Source organism: Prorops nasuta, unplaced genomic scaffold, assembly GCF_024137725.1.
Source record: "Prorops nasuta isolate Cenicafe-Biocafe unplaced genomic scaffold, Cenicafe_Pnas_1.2 PNAS00110, whole genome shotgun sequence".
In the NCBI taxonomy this organism is placed as follows: Eukaryota; Metazoa; Arthropoda; class Insecta; order Hymenoptera; family Bethylidae; genus Prorops; species Prorops nasuta.
Genome location: NW_027116907.1, coordinates 92,254 through 120,220, shown reverse-complemented (window position 1 = coordinate 120,220; position 27,967 = coordinate 92,254). Strand labels below are relative to the sequence as shown.

The 27,967-nt window shown below is 44.7% G+C and overlaps 3 protein-coding genes and 1 pseudogene across 3 annotated transcripts; all 4 read right to left on the bottom strand.

Annotated features, from left to right (window-relative positions):
• Positions 1–9,175: 9,175 nt before the first annotated feature.
• Positions 9,176–13,689, bottom strand: LOC136784975 (uncharacterized). Its single transcript, XM_066745951.1, has 5 exons — positions 11,808–13,689; positions 11,657–11,732; positions 11,491–11,570; positions 9,899–11,199; positions 9,176–9,764 (listed from the first exon to the last, which is right to left on the bottom strand). The coding sequence occupies exons 1-5, from the start codon at positions 13,398–13,400 to the stop codon at positions 9,332–9,334; spliced, it is 3,483 nt and encodes a 1,160-aa protein (XP_066602048.1). The 5' UTR covers positions 13,401–13,689; the 3' UTR covers positions 9,176–9,331.
• A 2,832-nt stretch (positions 13,690–16,521) lies between these two features.
• Positions 16,522–18,609, bottom strand: LOC136784981 (cytochrome P450 9e2-like; annotated as a pseudogene).
• A 1,087-nt stretch (positions 18,610–19,696) lies between these two features.
• Positions 19,697–25,727, bottom strand: LOC136784978 (cytochrome P450 9e2-like). The gene is made up of 2 exons (XM_066745954.1): positions 23,599–25,727; positions 19,697–20,313 (listed from the first exon to the last, which is right to left on the bottom strand). Exons 1-2 carry the CDS (start codon positions 24,861–24,863, stop codon positions 20,028–20,030), a joined length of 1,551 nt encoding a protein of 516 aa, XP_066602051.1. The 5' UTR covers positions 24,864–25,727; the 3' UTR covers positions 19,697–20,027.
• On the bottom strand, positions 25,717–27,520 carry LOC136784980 (cytochrome P450 9e2-like). The gene has a single exon (XM_066745955.1). It carries the CDS (start codon positions 27,365–27,367, stop codon positions 25,826–25,828), a length of 1,542 nt encoding a protein of 513 aa, XP_066602052.1. The 5' UTR covers positions 27,368–27,520; the 3' UTR covers positions 25,717–25,825.
• Between the last annotated feature and the right edge of the window lie 447 nt (positions 27,521–27,967).

Genomic DNA, 27,967 nt, shown 5'->3' with positions numbered 1-27,967 from the left:
CTCTTCTCTCTCTCTCTCTCACCTATACCACTCCGAATATATATATATATATATATATAGAGAGAAAAGTGTGCATCGAATTAAAGATTATATATAACGGGGCAGAGCGCTCTCTCGTTCGGATCCGGCAAGTTTGAGGCTCGTATCGCGCTGCGGAGAACTCGCTTTAACGCCGGAACTCATCCAGAAGTGATTCTCCAGCGTTAGGCGAAGCTTGCGGCAGTGTAATTGGTCCGCTCCGACTATTATAGCTTAATCTTACGACACCCAGTTCACCGGAGCCAATGTCTCCACGATTACGATGCAACTTTGCTCTCTATCCACTCTCCTATTCTATATATATATATATATATATATATATATGTATAAATCGAAACTGAACTAACCTGGTCCTTCTTATTGCTCTCTAATTCCAGCTGTATCGCCTTCCTGCACTCTCTTATATAGCTGCGCGTACATATATATATATATATACCGAAACACTCGAGAGAGAGAAAGAGAGAGAGAGAGAGATGGTACCTAAAAAATTATATATATATATATAAAGCTGTATGTGTATGTGTGCGTAGAAAGCGAGATAGCTATAGGAGAGAGTGGATTCCAACACCAAGGGTTGAACTCTTCCCTGTACTTATTGGCACTGGCTGAATAAATTTAATTCCACCATTCTCGACACGGGTGGTGGTGGTCCTCTATTCTTCCTGCCACCCGAGCTAAGAATTTCATCTTTGCACCCTCTTTGACGGCTCGATCACCCCTCCCCCTCCCTCCTCTTCCCTCTTATTCACACCAGTATATATACAACCGGTACGGTCACTCGAGGATTTCGGCAACTCTGCAGCATCTGTATGGTACACGTTGATACATACATATATACACACACATATATATTAATGGGCGAGTCGATCAAAGTGGATAAAATATATAGCGTAGAGAGAGAGAGAGAGAGAGAGAGAGAGAGAGAGTATCGCGTGTTGAAGGGGGAATGGGAAGTCGATCAATAAAATGGAAGAGACTGCTGCAGTAGCAGTAGTAGTAGTAGTAGTAGTAGCAGCAGCAGCAGCTCCTTGTTTATCGAGAGTCTCGGAAGAAATTACGAAGGACCGATTCTGTCCATTGCAATTTGCCTGCAATGCATTATCCAGCAGCGTTCATCGTCAAATTACTTTTTTCATCCTAGCTCTCTCCGCGCCCAGCTAGGAATTTCATCGTTCGGCTCTCGCGCGCTGCAGCGCGCAATCCCGTGAAACACTTTCCTTACATCTCCCTGCAGCGATCTTGTAATTATTGCCAATCGATCATCCTTTCTTTTTCCTTCTTCTTTTCCCATGTACATATATATAGCTGCTTCTCTCGCTGTCCAATAGTTTTTGCTGGAGGACGCGTTGGACAAACAGGGATTTTCGTCGCTCGGACACTATATAGCTATGAGAGAGAGAGAGAGAGAGAGTATAGGGGGGTGGATTGATAATCGAGGCCGGATGTCGTTGCGTCGGAATGTGAAAAAGTGGCGGTAGCGGAGCACACGTTGACATTAAGTCTACATCGACACATTTGCTCAAGTCATAAAAGTTGCTCTGGTCGGTGCCGGCTAAAGTGGATCGCAAATATCGAGTTTTCGTATCGAAGCTGCCTCTCTTTCCAGACTTTCCCTCCCCCTCCCCCACAACCATGCATCCTTCCGTTCCTCGACACCCCATCGCCCGCGTTACCTTTGAATTCTTCCATATCCTCGCGCCGTCTCTCTCTCTCTCTCTCTCACTCTTGCGCATACACTTTCACCCCTCCTAAACCTCTCTGAAGAAGGATAAAATTTCTGAAATTTATCTCGCAGAGAAAAAGCGTTTGATTTTTCCATAAGGTGGGAGGATAATTGCGCTCGTCGTCGGATAAGGTAAAGCAATTGGGTCCAATTTGGTTGGAGAAGGGGTGAAGGGGGGAGGGTCATATCGAGTACTCGTAGCCGAAAATGGCTGCGAGTGTCGTATAAACCGACAATAAGGCTTCCGCTGGTGGAACATCAATAACATTCGTTATCCTTTCTAAGCGTGTGTGCACTCGCCAAAGAATGCTGTCTTCCACGTGTGCGTCAGGCCACTTTACGTAAGTTATGTCAGCTTTGTTAGAGTCACCACCTTCCTTCTCCTCCTCGTTCTTCCAATCCCTTCAACCTTCAAAAATGCCTTCTTCCTTCCCAGACGCCTCTCACACTATCTCAAAATTCCAACCAATATCGCATTCGGTCCTTTATTCGCGACAAATACAATTATATAGAATTCTTCTTCGACAGGAGAGTACAACGATACTGCTAACAAGTCAAATCTAATCAAACTTGCATACAGTATATATATATATATATATATATACCTACGAGGGGTGCACGAATAATCTTGCGTCTCCTTCGATGGGACTCGGCGGTGGATATCGTTTTAACAAGGATTCCATCATTTTTGCACAAGTATATTTTAACTTGGACATATATGTCTTCCCTGATCAGAGTGGAAAACAGTAATGAAAATCCAGTCACTCGAGCAACTTACTTTATTTATATACAAATATATAGATATGAAAATTTTAATTGTGCTTCTTGAAACGAGTGATCCTTCACCTCAATACGCTTCTCTATATACGACATTCCCTATATACTCTTTCGCGCAAAAGCGTATATCAATATACCCTATATGCGTATACACGCATGCATATATAAAAAAGTAATAATATTCGGGGCATCCTAATGAGAAATAAAAATCTCTGGAGAATGCTTAATTCCATAGCTGAGTCTACGTGAAATAATAATATATAATCTTGCAAGAAAGATGAGAAAGCAAAGACAAGTATATTATATAATTGAAAAGTCAATTGATAAGCTTGAAATCGTTCGGGCAGACGACTCCTTCGAATCGATCGGAAGGATCGCGATGATGGAGCGGGGAGAGTATAGGTATTCGGGGGGCACCTGTGCGAATAAGCATTCCCCTCGTTTCAGCCGCGATATCTCGTGGAAGAAGATAAGGTTCCTTTCGCGCGAAGAATCGTCGCGTCCTTTCTTTAACGATCCGCGAGAAGGCCATGCAGCAGCGAACGAGAAGCCAACGTAGGAGCGGAGCATCTCGCCTATGCATATATAGACGACACACAAGGACCGACTGACGCTTTTCCGTCACGTTCATCGATCTCCCATTGCGGAGCTATAGGCTCGATTCCCCCCTTGAGCTTCCTCCCCCCTCCCGAGTTCCGCGCGCAACACATCCAGACCGTCGACAAATATTCGGATGAGCGCGCGCGCGATACGCGCACCTATGTACCTACCTATACCTATATATGTATAGCTTTTCCCGTGCACACACGACATACAGGGGTGGTGGACGGGGTGCAGGAGGGTCGTACGCGCGCCAAGAAGAGAGGCAAAAGTTTATTTGTCGCCGAAATTACTGGTCGCTTGTTTTCCTGCGAGAAGCCAGCTAGCCAATGAAAGGGAGGGGAGTCTGTCGCCTCTGCCGGAGGAAATCAATTTTCCAATGGGAGTGGTCGGGGGAGCTTTGGTGTCTCGTGAGAATGAACCAATCGGCCGCCTTAGGATAAACTCTTGGAGCGTCTTCATTACAGTTTTCTACTCTATTTACGAGAGAGAGAGAGAGAGAGAGGGTGGGTGGGTGGGGGAGACCTCTCTCTCCAGCGAGAGTCCCTTATTGCGCCAGCCAGAAACAACAGCGTTCCTTCCTCCGAGTGCCCTTATCGCAACCTCGAAAGCTTTTTAAGCACGCGCCACATGACCACCTGTGTCCTTCCTCTCTCTCTCTCTCTCTCTCTCTCTCTCTCTCTCTCTCTCTCTCTCTCTCTCGCTTTACAACAGTGTGTTGGTCCGGCATGTCGCAGCATGTACACCACAACCATCTCGCTATATATATATATAATAGTGGGAAAAATCCTTTCATCGATAAAGCTCGATAGACTGCCCAGAGCTGTAACGGAAGAAAATAATTCACTAGAAAGGATTAGAAGGGGAAGATTGTATTTTCAGGGTGAGAGAAAAGGCGGTGGTATACGGAGAGGGAGGGGGAGACTCGCGCGTAATCGAAGGTTAATGAGAAAAGAGGGTTGGAAGGGCATTTTTTGTTCCTTCTCCTATAAACGTAAACGGTAGCTACATGTGCTATATGTGTGTCTCGAGTTTACGAAGGATACCGTCGAAATTCGATTTGCTAATTTAGAGGCTTGGCTTTGAGGAGAATCGCCTGTCTGTGCAGGCTCTCTCTCGTGGCGCGCGCGTGCGACAATGCTATATTATTGTGATTATAATTGCACGCGCGCGCGTTGCACCGGTAGCGTATATAAACACGAGACATCGAGGCGCGCGCGGAGCTTTGCGTTGGACGCGTTCGCACACTAATTTTGGCTGTTCGAGGTGAGCGCGGAGCAGAGGGAGCACACTCCTCTTATCTCCCGTAGTATATGTACATACAGGACCGTGTATACAGCGACGCGCGACACAAAAACACAAACGAGATATCCCTAGGCTTATTTTATATTTCTCTTTCATAGAATATTATCTCTCTCTCTCTCTCTCTCTCTCTCTATTATCGCATATACGCCTTTGGAAAAGTTATTTTTTCGAGGATATGTCGAGTGTGAGTTGGTACTCGATAAATAGCCATTACGGAGTACATAAAGGACGTTGAAGGAACTCGATGCGTCCTTGGAGAGTCGCGAGGGATCGCTCTCGGTATAATAAATATCCTCGGCCTCTCCCTTCCTTGCATATCTCGCCTATATATACGCTTTTTCTCTTAACGCACCTCGCAATCTTTTGCCTCAAATTAGACTAGCTTCCCTCTCTTCCTGCACTTTCTCCAATTTTTTTCCTTCTTCTATATATATATATATTATATAATGTGCTTTGAACGTGACGTAATTTATAGGAAAATACACGTGTCGTGTAGAAACACACATTTATATATGTATATGTGTATACAGATTAAAGTGAAAATTTGATAGGCAGTAAAAGAAGTGAAATCGACACGACGCGTTGCACCGCATGCTTTTTCCTGGTAAATGTTTCACGGTGAGAGAGAGAGAGAGAGAGAGAGAGCCGCTATATATCATCCATCATTCGAATAAGGGTCATTTTACAGCCTAAGCATTTCTTTCGAGATTTATTAGCATCGCAAAACACGGCGAGAGAGTCCTTAGAGAGACGTACGCGATACATCAGCCGATAATATAGGGGGCTTTATTATCTTCAACTTTTATCGCTCGCGTTCGAATCAGCAAAATGCAGGTGGATCGCTTTTGCGCCAGTTCTGGGGCTCGCCCCCCCCCCCCGTTTTTTTGCACAACCAACCCCCCCATACACATATGTAGCTATGTACTGTGCGCGGTGCTCGTTGCAAGTGGAGCAAGAGAGGTTTCAGGATGTGCGCATGCGCACATCGGACCTTATTATACGAGGGTCCCGATCGTAATCATATCAAAGGGCACATGAGCAAAGCCCGATTAGCTTTGGAATTTGTCAGGAGATACTCCTCCTGTGTACGCCACGTTCCCTACTGCAACCATCAATTTACACTCTCTCACACACACACATATATATATATATATATATATATATATAATTAGAAATTAATCCTACTTACCTGGGAGCAAACGGCAAACGTGCCAAATCCTATCTCGTTCTTTTTTCTTCCATCCCTTAACGCGCGAGGATACTTATATATATGTGTGTGTGTGTGTGTGTGTGTATGTATATAAAACAGAAAAAGTGACAAAAGATGATTGGTTTGCAAGAATATTTTTATTAAATCTCATTTTACATAAATTTGCTTACCTAACGGCGTTACACTGCGGTGGAGGGGGTGGAGGGGGGGGGGGAGTGTCCGGAAGGGATAAAAGTTTCTTTTCGAGAGGCTATAGAAGGGTGGCGGTAAGGTGATGAGAGACCAAGCGCATCGCGAGTATTACTCGATTCGCGCTGCGTGGGAGAGAGAGATACTCATTCGCAGACTCTAATTCACGGGACACACACTTTTTTCTGTTTTTCTCCAGCTGCAGGCTGACGGAAGTTATAGTTACAAGCACAGCTTCCCTCGAGGAAGAAGAAGATGAGACGGTTATAAAACGGCATTCTCATTACTCAGATCGTTAAGTTAAGTTTTCAAGTGATCTATATAGTATAGCTCGACTCTGAAATTTACGTCACTTGTTTCTTCGACCGTTCGCGTATATACATTTTATTCTACTTTTCCACGTGGCTCGATCACATGCACACATGCATGTATTAGAGGACGATGGTGGTGGAGAGAGGATTATGGTATGCGCGAGGATGTATATGGTTGCGCGTATACTCACTGCAGGAGAAATGGCCAGGTCAGGTCGGACCACACCAAGAAGCAAGTTTCTGTAGTTGCAGATACATGGGCAGCTCTCGCGAGACGTGATCAGCCAGGCAAACTACGTGTATTCTCAAGCAATAACATCGCGAGTGTGTGTTAATTCCCCAAGAATACGCGTCGCCAACCTGGCCTACGTTGAATCCGGACTCTTTATCCATGGATCTCTCGCTGCGCCGCGGAGGAATCTCGCCTGAAAACATTCAACAATTTAGTCTCCCCAATCTGCCCCTGGCAATTTAAAAGAATAAATAAAACATTTATATGACAATCTTTCAATTTTATCCTACAGAGGAGCATTCTTCGTTATAGTATATGATTATTTATTTATTAGAGAATGCAATTAGTCTATTGTTTTAGTGGGAGTTGATGATGAGGAGGAGGAGGAAGAAGAAGAAGAAGAAGAAGAGTGAAAGTTTGGTTGCAGGGGTGCAAACGACAATGGCTCGGACTCACGCGCGAGCGCGTGTGTGTGTGAGAGAGATGGAAAAGGGCCAAAAGCAAGAAGGGTAGCAGGAACAAAATTCATTTGGCCAAATTAAACAGAGTTTAGCAATTTGTGCTTAATCCATTTGTCGGGAATCCGGCTGGGCCTCCGACGTCCGTCAGTCTGTGCCCGTGTCTGTCCGTTTCCACTTGGAGATCTCCAGACTCCCTCCTCCTCCTCCCTTTGACCGAACCCGCTGGTAAACCAGTTTCATCCCATTCCTCTCTTGAATTTATTCATACGACTCGACTTTTCCGTACCGATCGTGTCACACGACGAGAGAGAGAGAGAGAGAGAGAGAGAGAGAGAGTTGGACCATCCGTTTTCTCTCTCTCTCCAAATATATATATATATATATATATATATTGCGTTTAAATGACAACACACCAAGGAGTTACGATCGATGAATCGTCGGACGGAAATTCTTAATGAAATATACTGGTAAAGGATGTGTGTGTGTGTGTGAGAGAGAGAGAGAGATGGATAAGGTGTATAGAGGAGCGTTTAGGAAGGTCGTTTTAGTATCGCTGGCACGTATCCGCTCCATGGCCGTATAACAGCAGCTATGTATATATATGTGTGTGTGTAGTATATAATAATGTAGTCGTGAAAGCGATTGGGGTCTACGTGAATGCTCCTTTAATGAGAATGTGCGCGAGTAGTGGCGTTCGCGACTGACTTCCTGCATGTGCGCACCTAATTCTTTCCATATTTCTAACGAATAATTCTTTACCCCCCCCACCTTTCTTGCCATAGGAGAGCTCGCGCGTGTCACGCGCGCACACGCGCGCACACACACACACAGTGGAGGGAGCACGTTGGAAGGACCGTGCAAGGAAGGGTTCGCCCTCAAGTTTCCTCGATTAGGGAGCGCTAGCCTACATTGTGCTCGACTCAAACCCCTTGACGCGAAGCCACCAATTGTTATACTACACGCTCGGCTCATAATTTACCGCTACTTTCTAATTGTGCATGCGCTCTTGTCCTTTGTGCTCTTTAAACGACCTCTTTATCGCCCTTAAATTAAACACAAACACTCGCCCCGGCCTCACTCCTCCAGTGAAATTAAGAAGAATTTTTATATCAAGGCATTTTCTATATAACGATGGAAAAACAAGCTTGTGTGAATGGAGGAAGAATTTCCAGTCAAGTGGGAGATTTTTTTGGAGGAGCGAGTGCAACTTCTTTTCTTATTCTTATTTCATTAACGGCGAGACGCGATCGAGAGATTTGCGCAACGAAATTTGGTGGGGGGGGGGGGGGGGGTTAATAGAGGCTACACAGACAGACGCACGGCAAGGAAACGCTGCAGCACCCAATGGCGTTTGCAGACTTTGCCAAAGAGCGTCATTCATGTATTCGCGATTATATTGTATATGGCTATTGGCCTTTGCTTCGAGTCGAGTTTCTTCATTCCTCCTAATTGGTCGCTACTCCTGAGGAATTTGATGAAATATCGCGCTCGAATAAAAAAAGTCTGGTGCATGCTTTTTGTCGTTATATTATACAAGCGTTGCAGGCATGCACAAATGCGCGCGTCATAAGGAGAAGGATGAAGGGGAAGGGATAATGAGAGACTCGAATAGAATGATTTGACCATTTAAATTGACGCGTAGTCGCTGGCTAATGACGTAAGCCCGGTGCGAGCAAAGGCGTAGTCGAGATTATACGACGCCACTGTCTCGCTCTATGCTCTCGTCCCCTTTTCTCTCTCTCTCTCTCTCTCTCTCTCCAACTCTCAACCTACCGTCTCATTTTACTCTCGGCTTTTCCTCGTATCTCTCGCTGCACACTATGCGCCAACAAATTTATATATATATACGTATACATCTACTTGGCGAAGCGCGAGCCTCGTATATGTTTGTTATCGAGAGCAAAAAATTCCTTTGATAATTTGCAAATCATCGTTCGTCCGTGGGTTGCTTCTCCCGCCTCTCTTCTCGATCATTTGCACCTATCGAGCGTGATAAACACATTTTTATATCAATGCATCGTCACAAATATATATACTTGGGCCAGGAGAAAAAGTTTGGCACGTGTCGTGGAGTATCAACGATGAAACGCGCATTCATATTGTTTTTTTTGCTTCGTTCGTTATTTGCTCGTTGAGCCGACCTTGTTCTCGCAATGTTTCGTTCATTTAATCTTTGCTCGAAGGAAGAATGGGAGAGGCGGGGGGGGGGGGGGGGGGGGGGGGGTGGAGGATTCAAGAGCAATTGGCTAGATCGTTCCGAGAAAAAGATACTATAATCTCTATCGCAGTGTATCGACTGTTATTTTTACTCGTGGACACAAATACAACTTTAGAACATTAATATGCATCATTTATTAATCGATAAGCGTGAAAGATAAGAATAATTAGGAATATTATCATATTTGGATAAGAGTCAAGACATGAGATACAAAGAGGAAATTATATAGAAAGATAAGAAAATTTGTTGTTTTTTCTTGTCTAATTTTATGTTTGTACTTTGTCGAATTGATCGAACGGAGTAGATTTCCTGGTTACGAGTTTCAACCAATATCCACCTTCCGGTTGCGGAGCTATGCTCTTTCTACTTATGACGAGAGGTACCACAGTCTTTTCGGAGACCTCGAGACGAAGACGCGACAGAAGGTGGAAAATGAAAACTTTGATCTCGAGGAGTGCGAATCTGTTGCCGATGCACATTCTGGGACCAACGCCGAATGGCATGAAGCAGGATAGCTCGATCTTCTGCTTGTTCTCCTTCATGAACCTCTCCGGCACGAATTCATTGGGATTCTCTCCGAAATACGCTGGATCCCTGTGGAGAGCGTAAACCGGAAGCCACACGTAACTATCCTTCTTTAATTTTAACGGTTTCGATCCGGGCAGACAAGCTGGCAACTCGTAATCCTTCACGCAGACTCTGCGGACAAAATCATTCGGTTTCGTCATATAGCTGCTATATTTATTATTGGCATATATTAATTAATTTCAAGGTTAAATACGTGGAGCGAATGCTATATATATATGTATAGGAATAAAGGGGTGAGAGAGAACCTGTCGATGATAACTTGAGGAGGATAGAGCCTGAGGATCTCGTTGATGACAGCGGTGAGATACTCCGCATTGTTGATATCCTCGTAGCTAGGTTGACCTTGAGATTTCTCGAAAATCTGATCAATCTCCTGGACGAGCTTGTCCTGCGCTTCGGGGTGGATGGCCAGTACCAGAAGAGCAAAGGCCATGACCGTGGCCGTGGTGTCAAAACCAGCGAGGAAGAAGATGAAAGCTTGGGAGGTCATATCTTCGATGGTGAGGTCATCCATGTCCTTCCTGTTCCTCCCAGTGTCCATCATCAGCTGTAGCATATCCGGCCTCGCTATTCCCTCTTGGTCCCTCGTCCTGATGGATCTTTCTATCACGCCCATGAAGAAATTCCTCGCTTTCAAGCTGATGAAGCTCAAGCCCAACATCGCCGAGATCTCCGGGCAATTTCTCAAGAGCATAAACTTTACCATTTTGGCAAAACCTGAGAAATTACTGACATCCTTGCCGAGTAGGTAGAAAGGATTGTCCCGATCCTTCATCGAGTCCAATCCGATGCCGAAGGCACAGGTGGCTATTACGTCATTGGTGAACCTGGTAATCACGTCCTTGGCGTCGATGGTCAAACCATCCCCCGCCGCCGCGACGCTCTCCTCCCGCTCCTTCGTCATTTTCGCCAAGGTCACGGAATAATTGTCCGAACACTTGTACATCAGCTCGAACATTGCTCTCATCTTGCTGGAGGTGAAGCTGGGACTCAACAGGGTCCTCATCTCCCTCCACTTTTCGCCCTTCAGGGCGAACAACATCTTCCCGAAGAAAGGATCGCACTTCTCGTCGACGAAACTCTTGTGATCGGTGAAGCTGTCGAAATTCTTTACGGTTATCTGCTTGATCAATTCCGGATCGCGTAACACCACGACGGGATTGAAAAAGTCGTAGCTACCAACGTATTTGGCTTTCGCGTCGATCTCGTAAAGAGCCGTGGTGATTTCACTGACGGATACTCTTTGCAGTAACATCTCCCACATGCTTCCAATGACCAACAATGGCTTCTTGTATGGAACACCGGCATCGTCGAAGTATCTCGTGTCGTGCCTCAAATAGTAAACCAACGCCAGAATGACGGATATTACAGCCAGCAGTATCGTCCAGTATACCATTTTTCCTCGATCCCTTTCTCCTACCAAAATCTCCCAAAATATATTATATATGTATATACGCGACTCGACACAACAAACTAACGGCAGAAAATTCTGATCTCTTTGAGATTCGACGAGTATATATTGCATTCGCCAGCTTGGCGATCGCTGCTAACTAGTTGACAAGAGCAGTCGGCACGCGCGTCGTGCTCGGCTTTGTGCTGGCTGGTCGGGTCTGCCGCTTGTCTCCTACCATCTCTCCTCTGTGGCTCTACAGACAGTGTACAGTCTACTACCTCACTCCCACACACACCCCACCTCGCTTCTTATTCCGACATATCTGATGTATATACATACGCTCATGCGCGCCGCCGCGCCGCTTCCAAACTCTACCTTATACTACCATATATACATACGCGACTAAAATATCCTCGTATACTTATTATATAGTAGGCGTCGTACACCATTACCTCTTTCTGTACTTTTCTCATCGTCCATAGAGGAAACAGTAGTATAGCAATAGCGCGCGAATAAAGGAGAAACTAGAAAAGAATCGATATAAATTCACAGTATATTACGGGCTGTATATGCATGTATCGCCAGTGTATATATATAGACATGCACGAACCTTGATAAAAGTCTCGAATAGGTCTAGGCCAGCGCGATAGCATATATGCAATAATATGTACAACATGCAAGTTAAACTTTGCAAAATAAAAAAAATACTTTTATTCACAGCATTAAAAGAGATTGTGGTATATTAGAAAGGAATAAAATTATAGATCAACGAGCTTCTCGCTGTTGCTCTTATCGTTGCGAGAGGTCCATGGGTTCTTCCTAGGTTTGACGCCGAGCCAGAAACCACCTTCCGGACGCATGATCATTCCCTTCTTGCTAAACTTGATCGGCACACAAGTTTTCTCGCACGGTTCCAGCTGGCACTTGGCAAGAAGGTGAAACACGAGGACCCTGGTCTCCAAGAGCGCGAATCTATTGCCGATGCACATTCTCGGTCCAAGTCCGAATGGAAGGTAAGTCGATGCTTCGATCCTCTTCTTATTCTCACCGAGGAATCTCTCCGGCACGAATCTCTCGGGTTCCTCGAAGTAGCGAGGATCGTGATGAAGCTCGTAGGACGGTATCCAAAGGGCTTGTCCCTTTTTAACGTGATACGGCTCGAGACCGGGAAGAGCCGGAGGGAGCTCGAACGACGAGTTGGCCACTCTGTCGTTGAGCACCAAAGCTGGATACATCCTGAGGGCTTCGTCGAGAACAGCACCAAGATACTCCATATTGTTGATGCTCTCGTACGTAGGTTCACCGTTCGTCTCCTCGAGTACCTTGTCGATCTCTTCCAGCAGCTTCTCCTGGACCTCGGGATTCACCGCGATCTCGTAGCTGGCGAAGCACATGAGGGTCGAGGTCGTGTCGAAGCCCCCGAAGAAGAATATCATCGCTTGCGCTGTCATATCCTCGAGGGTCAACTGTTTGCCCTTGGCCTTGGAGTCGACCATCAGCTGAATCATATCAGGCCTGCTCACTCGACCCTCTTCCCGAGCCTCGATCGCCTGGGCGATGATGGCCTTGAAGAAATTTGCCGACTTTTCACCGACGAATGTCAATTTCAGCAATTTGCATAATCCTGGCATGAGTCTCAAGAGGAAGAATTTTAAGGTCCTGACGCCCTCGAAGTTGGTCACGTCCTTCCCGGTCATGTAAAACTCGTTTCTCGGATTCCTCATCGAGTTCATCCCTATCCCAAAGGCGCACGTGGCTATGACGTCATTGGTGTACCTAGTGAAGCAATCCTTCGTATCCAGTAGCAGGCCTGCAGCCTCGCCCTTACTCGACTTTTTTACCTGCATCTCCTCCTCCGCTCGTTCCTTCAAGAATTTCGCAAAATCCTCGGCACAATTGTTCATCAACTTGAACATCGTCCTCATCTTACTGGATGTGAAGGCCGGTGACAACAGGTTCCTCCAATCCTTCCAGACCTCATCTTTCAGGGAAATTAAATTTTTGCCGAACAGTGGATCTACTTCTGGATCTATGAAAGCTCTATGATTCGGGAAATTGTCAAAATGTTTAACCGTTATGGATTTGATCAGTTCGAGGTCCTTCAGGACTATCACCGGATTGCCAAAGTCGAAGAAACCGACGTACTTGGCTTCGGGCGAGAGACGATAGACATTCTTTAAGATTTCTGATACGCTAATTTTCTGCAGCATAGTCTTGCCCATGTTGCCCACCAATGGAAATGCTTTTTCATGCGGGATTCCGTGTTTTTCAAAATGGTCAAGACCGCGTGACACATAATAATAGATGGCCGAGAGCACGGCTATCACCGCCAAGAGAATCTCCCAGTGATCCATTCTTTCCACTCTATCAGAACTATAGCTTATTCTTCTACACGCGCTTTTTCACGAAAACTTTACTTCTTATTGTTACTCGAGACAATTCGGCACAGCTAGGTTTGTTTACGCGTGCGCGCCAGAGAGAGAGAGAGAGAGAGAGAGAGAGAGAGGCTACAGCCACCTTCCTCTATTATATATATATATATATATATGTATATATATCTACGTTATTGCGAGACGTATACCGACCGACCGACCGACAGACAGGCAACAGTGGCTCGTGCGTCTCAACTGCTGGACGCTCGTCGCTCGCTTCGTTACTAAGCCTAATAGCGCGCGCAACACAACACGCTTGTTTGCTATATGACTCGTGTGCTCGCTCGCTTAATATCTATATCTATCTCTCTCTCTCTCTCTCTCTCTCTCTCTCTCTCTCTCTCTCTCTCTCTCTCTCTCTCTCTCTCTCTCTCTCTCTCTCCTCCTCCTCCTCCTTATTATTATACTGTACAGCGATATACCTATACACATATAGGCGGTGGTGTGTAAACGATGAGATTCAGGGAATCCGGCACAGTCTTCTCTCCCACTCGGACAACTATTTCGATGAAAAATACTCCTTGGTGTGAGCGATATTGCAACTGCATGCATATAGAAATTATCCTGGGCGTATAGAAAGAAATAGTCTTGCAAAGAGGATGCAATCCATTTGGAAAGGAATCGAAAAAGACTGAAACAGTCTAGATTCCTATATTGCATCATAAATGGCAATGGCTGATGAAATAGTGCCTTCTAAATGTCTATTGGGTTTTTGCCAGTCATTTTCCAAAGAAACAATTTCGTGGGATCGATAGAGTCATCTTAAATGCAAAAAATCGATCATAATTTATTTGTTATCGCTTATATTAGGATAACATGTGCCGAATAAATGGACCATTTACCAACGAGGTAGTAATCATCATATAGATTTTGTTGAAATGAAAACTGTCTATTTTTTATTTTTTATTTTAAAAAATATTTCTATTTATTATTATACACATATTGTGATTACCCCTATAGCTTTTAAGGGGAGATATACACCTAGATGGTCGAAAAAAATCATTTTTTTTTGCATTTTCTTTAAGCTTGAGCTCTCTAGAATATCTCATGAAAACGGGCAAGTTAAAATTTCTAACTGAGAAAGTGAAACTGATTTTTCGCTCCAAACCGGGAGACAGGTAGAGGCAAGGGACCCTTCGACCCTTCGTGTGTTTCTTTTGTATGAAGAACAGGTATCCCTGTATGGGATATCCTTAAACATCCTTCCAAGTATGAAGGAACATACCATATTACCGTTATTCATCGCCAGAAATAACTTGCAGAAATAGATCTCATTGTAAGTTGACAAATTTAATGATTTATTCGTTCCCAAATTTTCAAACGCTTTAATTTTTCTCAGAACTACATTTTTCAAATCGCTACCAGAAATTTCTCGAAAACTAATGAACCGATTGCCTTGAAATTTTGTGTAGTTATTCTATATACAATTATCTAGTCTTTGTCATAGGACTCCTTTTTCCGTAACTTAGTTTTAGTTTTATAGGCAAAATAATAACTAATTTTTGGTCCGAAAATCACTACTTTTCTTTAAACATCTGCCATTTTGTCATAAATCAATATTTTCAAAATCGGCTATGACAAAGACTGGATTATAGTATCTAATTTAATAATCATTTTCGAATTTCTTTCTCAGGTGATTTTTGCAGAAAGGCCAACTGGTACCCCGCATGCGTGGATTTTTTTACGAAGCTACGAGGATCGTTGTATTACATTGGATTTACTTGAAATTTTTAAATAAAAAAAATTGAACACATAATTGAATGTATATGCTTTTAGATAGTTGAAACCCCAATCCAACATTTCAATTAGTTTGCCTAAAAAAAATTCATAAAAATGACCTTTTCTTCCGTCTTCTAGGTGTATATCTCCCCTTAAATTTAATCCGAGAGAGTCTTAATATTTATACCATTGTCCATCCATTGGTGTTTTTCATTACACCTAACAATTTTCTTCATTATAATCTATTTGAAATTCTTTCTAATAGGGTGAATTATTTTTTATTCCATTCTTTAATCATTTGTTCATTCAATCTTGTCGTTTGTCCTTGAGAAAAGATGTTACATTTTAAATATGCAGGCCTGGAGATGTACAAGAAGGTGCTAAGCTGTCCATCTATATCGGGCACACAAGAGAGTTTCCCTATCTATTACAACTAAAACTCTGTCTATCGACTAATATTTATTGATTAATTTTACTGGAGAACAAATGTCTTTTCGCGCGATGTCACTGGCGCGAAGCTCGAGCCGGTGTCAATCTCATCCACTGCAGCCATCCGACACACTTTGTGCTGATTTCGATTAATCTACAAGTTGTTTCACGTGGCTTCGTTTGTTTAACCCAAATTACACATTTCTCTATTGTTTCTGTATACAGGAAAATAATTCCCCATCGCGAAATCGCGCAATTTGGTCGAATGGATTAATAAACGCGCGGGCACAATTTAACGTGAGATTGAGATTGATTCCTGTTGCAGCTTCCGGTCCAACCGCGCGCGCACGTGGCAAAAACACTCTTTTTTGCCAACAATATCAATCAATGTATATTAGTCGATAAAGTTATTAAGCAGCTAATATATGCGAATAAATAATCTACACGATCGCGCTATTGTGCATTTAAAATAATTCTATCGATCTACGCAATTATTTTTCTTTTGTGGAAAATCACTGAAAGAAGCCCAATAAGCATGTATGAAGAAGGTATAGTATTTCATCAGCCATTGCCATTTATAATGCAACATAGGAATCCAGGTTTCTTTCAATCTTTATCAATTCCTTTGCAAGACTATTATACTTTCTACGCGAGATATTATTCTAGTACTGACGATATTGTTTGATCAAAAGAATTTTCTATCAACTTTTACTTTTCCGAAATATATAGCTAAGACAACGCATATGTAGAATCTCGCGCTCTCGGAATATCTTATTAAGCAGATGTATACTTTTTCTTAATCTATATACAAGAGAGCTTTCGTCAGAATTTTCAAATGGTTCAAAAATAAGTATAACAGTACACCACTCCCCCATACATAATAATAGCATATAAATAAAAGTATAAAGATGATTTTTATTCAAGCAGGCAGCATTACAAAAGAGGGCATATAAATGAAATGAAATTGCAGTATATAGGTATAGAAATCAATGATCATGGACGCTATTATGGGTGTTATCGTTGCAAGAGGTCCATGGGTTCTTCCTAGGCTTGACGCCGAGCCAGAAACCACCTTCCGGACGTATGGTAAGTTCTTTTTTACTGAATTTCATCGGGACAGAGGTTTTCTCGCATGGCTCCGGCTGACATTTGGCCAGAAGGTGGGACATGAGGACTCTGGTCTCCAAAAGTCCGAATCTATTGCCGATGCACATTCTGGGCCCAAGGCCAAAAGGGATGTAAGCGCACGGCTCGATCCTCTTCTTATTCTCAGGGAGGAATCTTTCGGGCATGAATCTCTCCGGCTGCTGAAAGTAACGAGGATCGTAATGGAGTCCGTAGCACGGTATCCAGATGGATTGGCCCTTCCGAATTTCGTATGGCTCGAGGCCAGGTAAGGCGGGTGGCAGTTGGAACGACGAGTTGCGGCCACTCTGTCATTGAAAGTCACAACTGTGTGGATACATCCCGAGGGCTTCGTCGAGAACAGCACCGAGGTACTCCATATTGTTGATGCTCTCGCGTACGTAGGTTTAACGTTGGTCTCCTCGAGTACCTTGTCGATCTCTTCCCGCAGCTTCTCCTGGACCTCGGGATTCACCGCGATCTCGTAGCTGGCGAAGCACATGAGGGTCGAGGTCGTGTCGAAGCCCCCGATGAAGAATATCATCGCTTGCGCTGCCACATCCTCGAGGGTCAACTCTTTGCCCTTGACTCTCGAGTCGGTCATCAGCTGAATCATATCGGGCCTGCTCACTCGACCCTTAGCTTCTCGAGCCTCGATCGCCCGGGCGATGGTGTCCTTGAAGAAGTTTGCCGACTTGTCGCCGACAAATTTCAGTTTGAGCAACTTGCATAAACTCGGCAGGAGTCTCAATAGGAAGAATCTAAATGTTCGTATGCCGTCAAAGCTGGTCACATCCTTCCCCATTAGATAAAACTCGTTCTTCGGATTCCTCATAGAGTCTATACGCCTATTCCGAAGGCACAAGTGGCTATGACGTCATTGGTGTACCTACTGAAGCAGTCCTTCGTATCCAGGAGCAGGCCTGCTGCAGCCTCGCCTTTACTCGACTTTTTTACCTGCATCTCCTCCTCCTCCTCCGCTCGTTCCTTCAAGAATTTCGCAAGATCCTCGGCACAATTGTTCATCAACTTGAACATCGTCTTCATCTTACTGGATGTGAAGGCTGGTGACAAGAGCTTCCTCCAGTCCTTTCAAACCTCATCTTTGAGAGAAAACAATTTTTTGCCGAATAGAGGATCCACCTGATGGTCCACGAAAATCTTGTGATTCGGGAAATGGTCAAAATTCTTAACCGTTTTGGATTTTATCAATTTCAGGTCCCTGATGATTACCACTGGATTGGTAAAGTCGAAGAAGCCGACGTACTTGGCTTCCGGTGAGAGATTGTATATACAGTTTCCTCATGATTTCTGCAGCTGACATTTTTTGCAAGACAACCATGCCCATGTTGCCCACCAACGGAACTGCCCTCGTGTGTGGGATCCCATGCTTTTCGAACAAGTCTAGCCCACGCGATATATAATAATAGTAGATGGCCAAGGCCACTGCTATCACCGCTAAGAGAATCGCCCATGAATTCATCTCCCTCTCTCAGAGATTTACCTTTCTTCCGCGCTCTATCAAAATTTATTCCTTACTGCACACGACTCGACGCGATGTTTGTTTATATCGTGCACAACTTGTTCCGCTATTCAAACGTCCGTCCATCCGTCCGTACCGCTGGACGCTAGCTTCATTACTAAACTCAATACAGTCAACGGGCGCGTGCTTGGTTGCTCTTTCCTCATTATGCGTACTATACAGATATATATATATATATATATATATATACGCACACATCTTCCGTGACTGTTGCGTGAGAGATTGGTTTGGGCGTGTTTATCAGCGACCGGGCGCAAGGCTTACGCATAGGGACGCTACATTGGATCGTTTCGTTTCGACCTTGCAATAGGTCGCCCGCCCCCCCCCCCCCCCCCCCGCACGCACTATAGTAAATACACTTTTTAGAGGAAAACGATCATTGTCACTGGGGACTCTGGCAATTATATTCTCCTCCACATTTCCAACACACACATATCTACTTGTATTACGTACCTCTCTCTCTCTCTCTCTCTCTCTCTCTCTTATACAAATATTATAATTAATAAAGATAAATTAATAGCTCGGTTGATCCATATATTATCAACTCGATCTATATGATCCGCCTTTATAACCATTAATAATTTTAATTTTCCACTTTATTTCTTTGCCACAAATTCCAAGATTAATTTATTCTCTATCGTATTCTTAATAGTCGTGGATAATTACAACACCGTGATTCATTATTATTAATTAATTTCTCCACATATTTTTGTAGCGATAAGACTTTTAATTTTCGAGATTTAAAAGTCTTATCGTTTGATCGCGATTTCTTACTGATAACGTTTCAAGTCTCATTTCAGTCAAATACTTTTTGAGACTTTCTACATGATGCTTTTATGATGAGTCAGCGCACAGTTATCTTACAATCAGATATAAAAGAGAATATAGATAATCGATTGTTTAAAATTGTCTCTTTATTTTCCGAAGAATTTTTTATTATTACATATATATATATATATATATATATATATATATATAGACCAACGACAGTGAAGAGTGATATCTATATACATTTACAGCAAATTGTATCAATCTGTTGGGCAATTTACTAAAAATTAATATTGATAGTTGCTGCAGGTGATAACAAACGTTATATTTAATGATACATCATAGATATTAATCAAATGACGTGCGCTTAATATTTGCTACAGAATCAAAGCTATTCTTTTTTTCTTTTTTCTTTTTTTCAAGGAGAGAGATATTTGTCCACTTTTGGACTTGCAGTATTGATTAACTTGCATGATTTTATAATCCTCTCTCCTAACGATCAGTTTTTATCATGTGTGTACAAATTTTCAATCGATCTAAACGAGATAAGAAATATATTTATATGTATATATATTATTGCATGACGAGCGCCATTTTATCGCGTGTTTATAGGAATAAATGAAAATCTCTCATATAAGACCATGCATACAGCAATATATTTACTGACATTTACATTCACACGACAATAATATATAATCAGAGATCATATTTTTGCTAAACGCTCTAATAAAATAGAGAAATATAAACCATTAATTCTCATATAAAAATATCTAACACAGTCGCACACAATTAGAGTATAGGTTTTACAAGCTTTTTCGGATTTTCATAAAATATGTCTTAAAACATTTCTCAGGATTTTATCACGTTAATATATATATATATCGAATATTCCGAAGCATAGAAACAGGCACGTACATTTGTCCTGATATAGATAAAATCTAATTGGAAGAGTCAACGGATCTTCGTTACCGTACGTCTTTGTTCTTTTTAGTACCGGAGGTCCAAGGATTTTTCCTAGGTTTCAACGTGAGCCAGAAACCACCTTCCGGACGTATGGTAAGTTCTTTTTTACTGAATTTCATCGGGACAGAGGTTTTCTCGCTTGGTTCCAACTGGCACTTGGCCAGAAGGTGGAACACGAGGACCCTGGTCTCCAAGAGCGCGAATCTATTGCCGATGCACATTCTCGGTCCAAGTCCGAATGGAAGGTAAGTCGATGGTTCGATCCTCTTCTTATTCTCACCGAGGAATCTCTCCGGCACGAATCTCTTGGGTTCCTCGAAGTAACGAGGATCGTAATGGAGTCCGTAGACTGGTATCCAAATCACTTGACCTTTTTGCACCTGGTACGGTCGGAGGCCAGGTAAGGCGGGTGGTAGCTCAAAGGGCAAAGTGGTGACCCTGTCGTTGAAAACATTAGCTGGATACATCCTGAGGGCTTCGTCGAGAACAGCACCGAGGTACTCCATATTGTTGATGCTCTCGTACGTCGGTTCACCATTCGTCTCCTCGAGTACCTTGTCGATCTCTTCCTGCAGCTTTTTCTGGACCTCGGGATTCACCGCGATCTCGTAGCTGGCGAAGCACATGAGGGTCGAGGTCGTGTCGAAGCCAGCGAAGAAGAAGGTCATTGCTTGCGCAGCCATGTCCTCGAGGGTCAACTGTTTGCCTTTGGCCTTGGAGTCGACCATCAGCTGAATCATATCAGGCCTGCTCACTCGACCCTGTTCTCGAGCCTCGATCGCCCTGACGATGGTGTCCTTGAAGAAGTTTGCCGTTTTCTTTCCCACAAATTTTAGTTTCAGTAATTTGCATAAACTTGGCGCGAACCTCAATAGGAAAACTAGCACGATTCGTATGCCCTCGAAGTTGGTCACGTCCTTCCCCATTAGATAAAACTCGTTCTTCGGATTCCTCATAGAGTCTACGCCTATTCCGAAGGCACAAGTGGCTATGACGTCATTGGTGTACCTACTGAAGCAGTCCTTCGTATCCAGGAGCAGGCCTGCTGCAGCCTCGCCTTTACTCGACTTTTTTACCTGCATCTCCTCCTCCTCCTCCGCTCGTTCCTTCAAGAATTTCGCAAAATCCTCGGCACAATTGTTCATCAACTTGAACATCGTCTTCATCTTACTGGATGTGAAGGCTGGTGACAACAAGTTCCTCCAATCCTTCCAAACCTCATCTTTCAGGGTAAATAAGGTTTTGCCGAACAATGGATCTACTTCTGGATCTACGAAACCTCCATGATTCCGGAAATGCTCAAAATTCTTAACCATTATGGATTTGATCAATTCTAGGTCCTTAATGATCAACACTGGACTGGTAAAGTCGAAGAAACCAACGTACTTGGCCTCTGCTGAGAGATTGTAAACTTTTGTCATCATGTCCGCAGTGGATATTTTCCGCAATATAATTTGCACCATGTTTCCCATGAGTGGGACACCTTTTATATGTGGGATTCCGTGTTTTTCAAAAATATTTAGATCGCGTAACAATAACGCGCAATAATAGACGCAGGCCAAGGTCGCGGCTACCACCGCTAAGAGAATCGTCCAATATTCCTCCTCCATCCTTCGCGCTCTCCTCTTCCAAATTTCCTTTACCCAATTTTACTCGTTGCTCTATATATATGGCTCGGAAGGCAATTTGTTGTTTACACGTGGGCCAATGTTTGATATGTGTTATTGAAACGTACACAGGCGTCTTTACTGTTGGATGCTCGGCACGGCACTAAACGGGCACACACTCGATCCGTTCGATAACTGTTTCCTCAAGATATACTATATATACAAATGACGCGCGTGGCTTAATTTTAACCTTTGCCGTGACATACGAGAAACTTTCACGGTACCTATATATATATATATATATATATATATACGTCTGCGTGGACTGTGGAGGAGATCGAGAGACCGGTTTGGAGCGATCGTGAACGGCTGCGGGCAATCTGATGATGCAATGCTATACAGGCGTCACGTAAGGACACATTGTATTCTTTCGACACATCGGCCGTGTTCCGTTATTGACTGTGAGTACTAGTAATCTATAGTTTGCGTGACATAAACTATAGATTTTCAGTACTCACAGTCAATAATGGAACACGGCCATCGTATACAGTATATAGTGATCGAATTTAAATTCCAGTAAAAATCATTGTCACCATCTCAATCACCCTTGTATTTATTATATATATTCACTAATTTCCTAATATCTTAATCTTATTATTTCACGTATTAATTATAGTGAGGAACGATCAATTGCTCAATCTCGGTTCTTATCTTTGCTTTCTACATTTTTTTTTTAACTGCTTGACGTTTTCAATGGTTTTCATAAATTTTCAAAGGGTTTTTCGAGATTACAATTTGGAATGGGATTGGAGCGAGCTTGTGTGTAATTAATGTAAGAATTTATTTATTTGGACCAAGTCACCATACAAAAGCAATTGAATGTGTACAACCTTCTCTACAATGAGCTAGCATTTATCTTATAACGAGAGACGGAAGATAATCCATGTAGGTAAATATATAGATATGTAGAGAGGATAGAGCGCCCCTGTGTTGTTTGAAATTATCGTGGATGGATTTTATCGTTGATATAGAATTTATCACATTTTTATATCGAGGCCGGAACGCGATAGTGAAGAGTGCGGCGCGCGCGGTATCCCCGCGCGTTTATATTGCAACTTGTATTAATCTATTCGCCAATTTACTGGAAATTAATATTGACAGAGTTTGAGGTGATAATATAAAAATTATATTTCATGAGATAGAGCAGAGCGAGAGATAATTCGAATGACGCGGATTCAATGTTTTGCTTTCATTTGCCGAATGAAAGTTGATTTTGGAGCGGGGGGATGGCGGGCTGCTGAGAAATTTTCGGCATTTTCCATCCTTCGATATTTACCGATTTCCTTTCTGTACAAACGTACGTATCTATCGGACTTTGGTTTTTTTTCTCTCTTTTTTTCTCTGTACACAGTAGAGAGAGAGAGAGAGAGAGAGAGAGAGAATTTGACAGATTGGCTGATCCTCCGAACCACTGCGCGCATGCAGCAACGACACATGTATAGCGGGGCAGCCGACGCGCGCGCGTGTCCGCCTTTTAACATATATATATATATATATATATATGCATATACACACGCAGGGAATAAAAAAAAATCTGCAGAGCGCCATGTGCGTGCGTGGCGGTGCACGACGACTCGCGCGAGGAACAGGGAGGAAGCGGCGCACGCGTAGGAAATGTTGATGCGTGGTCGCGCGAGATTATTCGTCGAGTTTGAAATAAGCAAATTTTCTAGGCTCGATCTTGAGCCAGAAACCTCCCTCCGCAGCCATGTTGAAGTTGTCCTTGGCAAAAGTGAGAGGGATCCTGGTTTTGGAGGTAGGTCGAAAGCTGCAGCGAGCCATGAGGTTGAAGAGGAGGACTTTGGTCTCGAGGAGGGCGAATCTGTTGCCGATGCACATTCTGGGCCCTAGGCCGAAAGGGAAGTAGGTCGACATGTCTATCTCCTTCCTCCTGTCACCTATGAACCTGTCGGGGTCGAAGGTGTCCGGATCGGTAAAGTATCGCGGGTCCCTGTGCACGGAGAAGGAGGAGAACCAGATGGATCCACCTTTCTCGATGTTGAAGGGTTTGCCACCGGGCAGGGCCGGGGGCAGTTGGAAGCTCTTCACGCAGTATCTGTCGGTGAAGGCGGCAACGGGGTAGAGCCTCAGGGTCTCCTCGATCACGGCGTTGAGATATTCCATACCGTTGATGTCGTCGTAACTCGGTTTACCGTTGGAACCCTCGAGGACCTCGTCGACCTCCGCCTGGAGCCTGGCCTGGGCGTCCTCGTGAGTCGCCAGGACGAAGGACGCGAAGGACATGAGCGTGGAGGTCGTGTCGAAGCCCCCGAAGAAGAATATGAAGGCCTGGGAGGTCATCTCGTCGATGCTCAGCTCCTTCCCCTTGAGCCTCGAGTCGATCATCAGCTGGATCATGTCTGGCCTCGTGATCCCCTCCTCCTCCCTCGCGCGGATCGTGTTCGATATAATGTTCTTGAAGAAGTTGGCGGGTCTCTCGCTGATGAGCTTGATGTCGAGGAGCTTGACGAGCCAGGGCGCGCTCCTGGCCAGGAAGAACTTGAGGGTTCGGAGGCCGGATATGTTGGTAACGTCCCTTCCCATGGTGTAAAAATCGTTCTCCGGATCCTTCATGGTGTCGACGCCGATGCCGAAGGCGCAGCTGGCTATTACGTCATTCGTGTACTTGGCGAAGGCCGCCTTCGAGTCGATGACGCTCTCCCCGCTCGCCTCCTCGGCGTCCTTCGTCAGGCACACGGCGAAATCGTTGGCGCACTTGTTCATCAGCAGGTACATGGACTTCATCTTGCTCGAGGTGAAGGCTGGCGTCAGGAGGTTCCTCATGTCCTTCCATACCTCGCCTTGAAGGGCGAACAAGTTTTTCCCGAAGAGGGGATCCACGCTCTCGTCGACGAACTGCCTGTGATCGGTGAAATGGTCGAAATTCTTCACTGCCACGCTCTTCATCAATTCTGGATCCTTGATCAGTGCCACTGGCATCGTAAAGTCGTAGAAACCAACGTACTTTGCTTCCTTCGACAGATTGTAGATTCTCTGCACCGTGTACGGCAAGGCTTCCACCTGTAGTATGGCCGATCCCATGTTACCGAAAAAGGGCCAAGGTTTCTCGAATGGTATTCCAGCTTTTTCGAAAACGTTCATGTTCCGATAACCGTAATAATAGATGGCCAGTGCCACCACTGCCACTGCTATTGCCATTGACAATATCATCTCTCTCGTGGTCCCAACGTCTTTATTTACTTATATGTACGTATACGCTCTTTCCTCCTCCTCCTCCTCCTCCTCCTCCTCTCTCTAAAATTCTCTCTATACTTTTCGCTTATTTTGCGTCGATCCTTTAATTCGTATCGTGCGCTCTTCGGGATAACTCTGCCATCGGGGTACACGAGCTGCGATGAAACTGCGCCGTGATATTGCTGAGCGAGGTGGAACGGCCAACTCATGAATAATCGAGCAGTCTCTGCGCGTGTTTGTCTTTATTAACCTTGACGTATGGAAGTGGTAGGTAGGGGGAGCGGAGAGAGAGAGAGAGAGAGAGAGACGCGGGAGCGCGCGCGTATCGCGACGTTGTCTAGCTGCGGTTTTAAGGCCGACTGATGCACCAACCAACAACTCCAACCAAGCCGACTCGACCGACGCTCCCGCGTGTACGTCTCTTTCGGACTGCTCCTACTCTTTCCATCCCCCCACCTTATCCAACATAATGATTTTTTGTTATATCATATCGTACGCGCGTCGTAGTACTTTGGCGCCGCGCGCTTGAGAGGCATTTTGTCAATCGTCACTGTTGCACGACACAAGATATATGTATAGGTACCTCTCGACTACGGTAACCTCGAGTAAAATTTCCAGCAGAGCTGAAATTTATCCAAAGCTCGCTGACTTTTCAATTGACCTTAATATTCTTTCGCTTTTACGTACACGATTACTTTGATCCCACGAGGGTCGAATCAAGTATCGCGTCGAATAATTTGCAATTGTTTTATTTGTCCTCTCTATATATACACGCGCGCGCGCGCGCGTACATGTGTATTCCGATTAAATGGTATCGAAGAAAAAGGTATGACAGCTAGAGTTGCTTTATTATACATATAAATATGTACGCAGTGTTAAGAATCACTGCAGTGGATTGTCCGAAGGTGATGTCGATTAAATTGCGATCCGTGTGTCGATCAGAGGCGCGCGGCGGTGTTTCTGGGCCGTACGTTGACCTTGAAGCCACCCAAGGGGGACATGAGCACTTTCCTCTTGTCGAAGGTGATGGGTACAGTGGTGCCGTTGGAGGGCTCGAGGATGCAGAGGGCAAGGATGTGAAAGAAGACGACCTTGGACTCGAGAATGGCGAATCTGTTACCGATGCAAGCTCTGGGACCGATGCCGAAAGGTATGAAGGCAGGATTGTTGAGGTTCCTCTTGTCGAGCCACCTCTCAGGCTCGAATTTGTCGGGATCCTCGAAGTATCCGGGGTCCCTGTGAAGGGCGTATACCGGGAACCAGAGATTGCTACCTTCCTTCACCTCGAATGCTTCGGCACCGGGCAGAGGAGGCGGCAGTTGGAAGCTCTTGGAACAAACCCTGTCCTGCATGGTGGCCAGTGGATAATACCTGAGGATCTCGTTGAGGACAGCATCGAGGTACTTCATGTTGTTGATGTCCTCGTAGGTGGGTGGCTTGCCACCGGTCCTCCCCAGGACCTCGTCGATCTCCCCTCTCAATTTGCTCTGAACGTCCTGCCTGACCGCAAGCTCGAGGGCCATGAAGGCCATGGTGGTGGCCGTCGAGTCGAAGCCACCCAAGAAGAAGACGAACGCCTGTGACGTCATATCGTCGTTGCTCAGCCTACTCGCAGCATTCTTCCTGTTGTACTCCATCATCAACTGTATCATGTCCGGCCTGACTATTCCCCGCTTCTCCCTCCCCTCGATGGTCTGCCTCACAACGTCGTCGAAGAAGGTCTTAACCTCGTCCCCGATCAGCCTCACCTTCAACAGCTTGCTGAGCAATGGGAAGTTTCTAATGACGAAGATCTTACCGGCTCTGCTGGCATCGGTGAACGTCACTTGTTTGCCCATTTTGTAGAAATCGTTGTCGGGCTCGGCGATCGAGTCGATGGAGATGCCGAAGGCAGTCGATGCGATGACGTCGGTGGTGTACCTGCTGAATAGCTCCCAAAAGTCCATCGAGCCGTCCTCCCCAGGCCTCTCTTCGGCGTCCTTCGCTACGACCTTGGCGAAATTGTCAGCGCACTCCAGCATCAGCTTGTACATGGATTTGATCTTGCTGGAGGTGAAGGCGGGGCTCAGCATGTTCCTCATGCCTTTCCACTCGTCGTCCTTCAGGGAGAAGAGATTCCTGCCGAACAGTGGCTCTTGCCGCGGATCCACGAATCCACGATGGTTCGCGAAAGAGTCAAAGTTCTTTATGGCTATGCTCTTGATCAATTCTGGATCCTTGATCATCAAGACTGGGCTATCGAAATCAAAGAATCCAACGTATCTGGCCTCGGCGCTGCTGTCGTAGATCCGTTGGATCATCTCCGGCATGGACACTCGACGAAACACGATTGCCAGCATGTTGCCAAATATTGGCCATGGCTTCCTGTATGGAATTTTCGCATCGTCGAATACTCTCTGCCGCCTCTTGTACTCGCTGTAATAGCGAAACGATAAAAGGCCCAGGACCACCGCTATCAAACTCAATACCACCTGATCCATACTGCTCGCGCGCGCACACGACAATTTTTACTTGGAACCTCCACTCGTGTACGTGTACTACAAAGAGAATTGCGCAACAATTTTTTCCTACAGGCCACATCCGCGCGCCTCGAGCACTACTCCGACACTACATCTCGATCTCCGCCGAGTCATCCACTCGATATGCACTTATCGCTACGTCATTTATCTAGCTTTTTCTATATGCGTGCGTCTGTGTGCGTATATATAGACTTACGCGAAGAGACTCTTTGCCTCACCAGCACAAAACAGCCCAGTATCGTTAAAGATTTCGTAAACATGGTCCGTGTCTCGCGCGCTTCTCTCGCACACGTTGACGTTCAAAAATTCTAATCTCTCTCTCTCTCTCTCTCTCTCTCTCTCTCTCTACACACATATAGCGTACACTGATAATGACAGAAACTATCGGGAGCATGGATTTTGGTCGTAAATTATCCAACTGTTTTTTCACAACTAAAATTATATATAGATGCAATTGATTCTTTTTCAACTGGAAGAATTCTTATTGGCTGATCGAAGAGCTGGCGAGCGGGGTGCAACGCAGCGCGCGCGTTGCGTCCGTATGTAAGAGCTCCGGAAGTC

What these genes read in the sequence shown, in the direction of transcription:
- LOC136784975 (XM_066745951.1), bottom strand. Translation starts at nt 13,400, where the DNA reads ATGGATCACTGGGAGATTCTCTTGGCGGTGATAGCCGTGCTCTCGGCC. An exon ending in GTACAGAAAGAGGTAATGGT is followed by an intron (nt 11,200 to 11,490) that starts GTACGACGCCTA and finishes TCAACTAGTTAG; the next exon opens with CAGCGATCGCCAAGCTGGCG. An exon ending in CCTCAAGTTATCATCGACAG is followed by an intron (nt 9,765 to 9,898) that starts GTTCTCTCTCAC and finishes TTTTGTCCGCAG; the next exon opens with AGTCTGCGTGAAGGATTACG.
- LOC136784978 (XM_066745954.1), bottom strand. Translation starts at nt 24,863, where the DNA reads ATGATATTGTCAATGGCAATAGCAGTGGCAGTGGTGGCACTGGCCATC. An exon ending in GACACCTTCGACCCCGACAG is followed by an intron (nt 20,314 to 23,598) that starts GTTCATAGGTGA and finishes CGTGCCGGAGAG; the next exon opens with ATTCCTCGGTGAGAATAAGA.
- LOC136784980 (XM_066745955.1), bottom strand. Translation starts at nt 27,367, where the DNA reads ATGGATCAGGTGGTATTGAGTTTGATAGCGGTGGTCCTGGGCCTTTTA.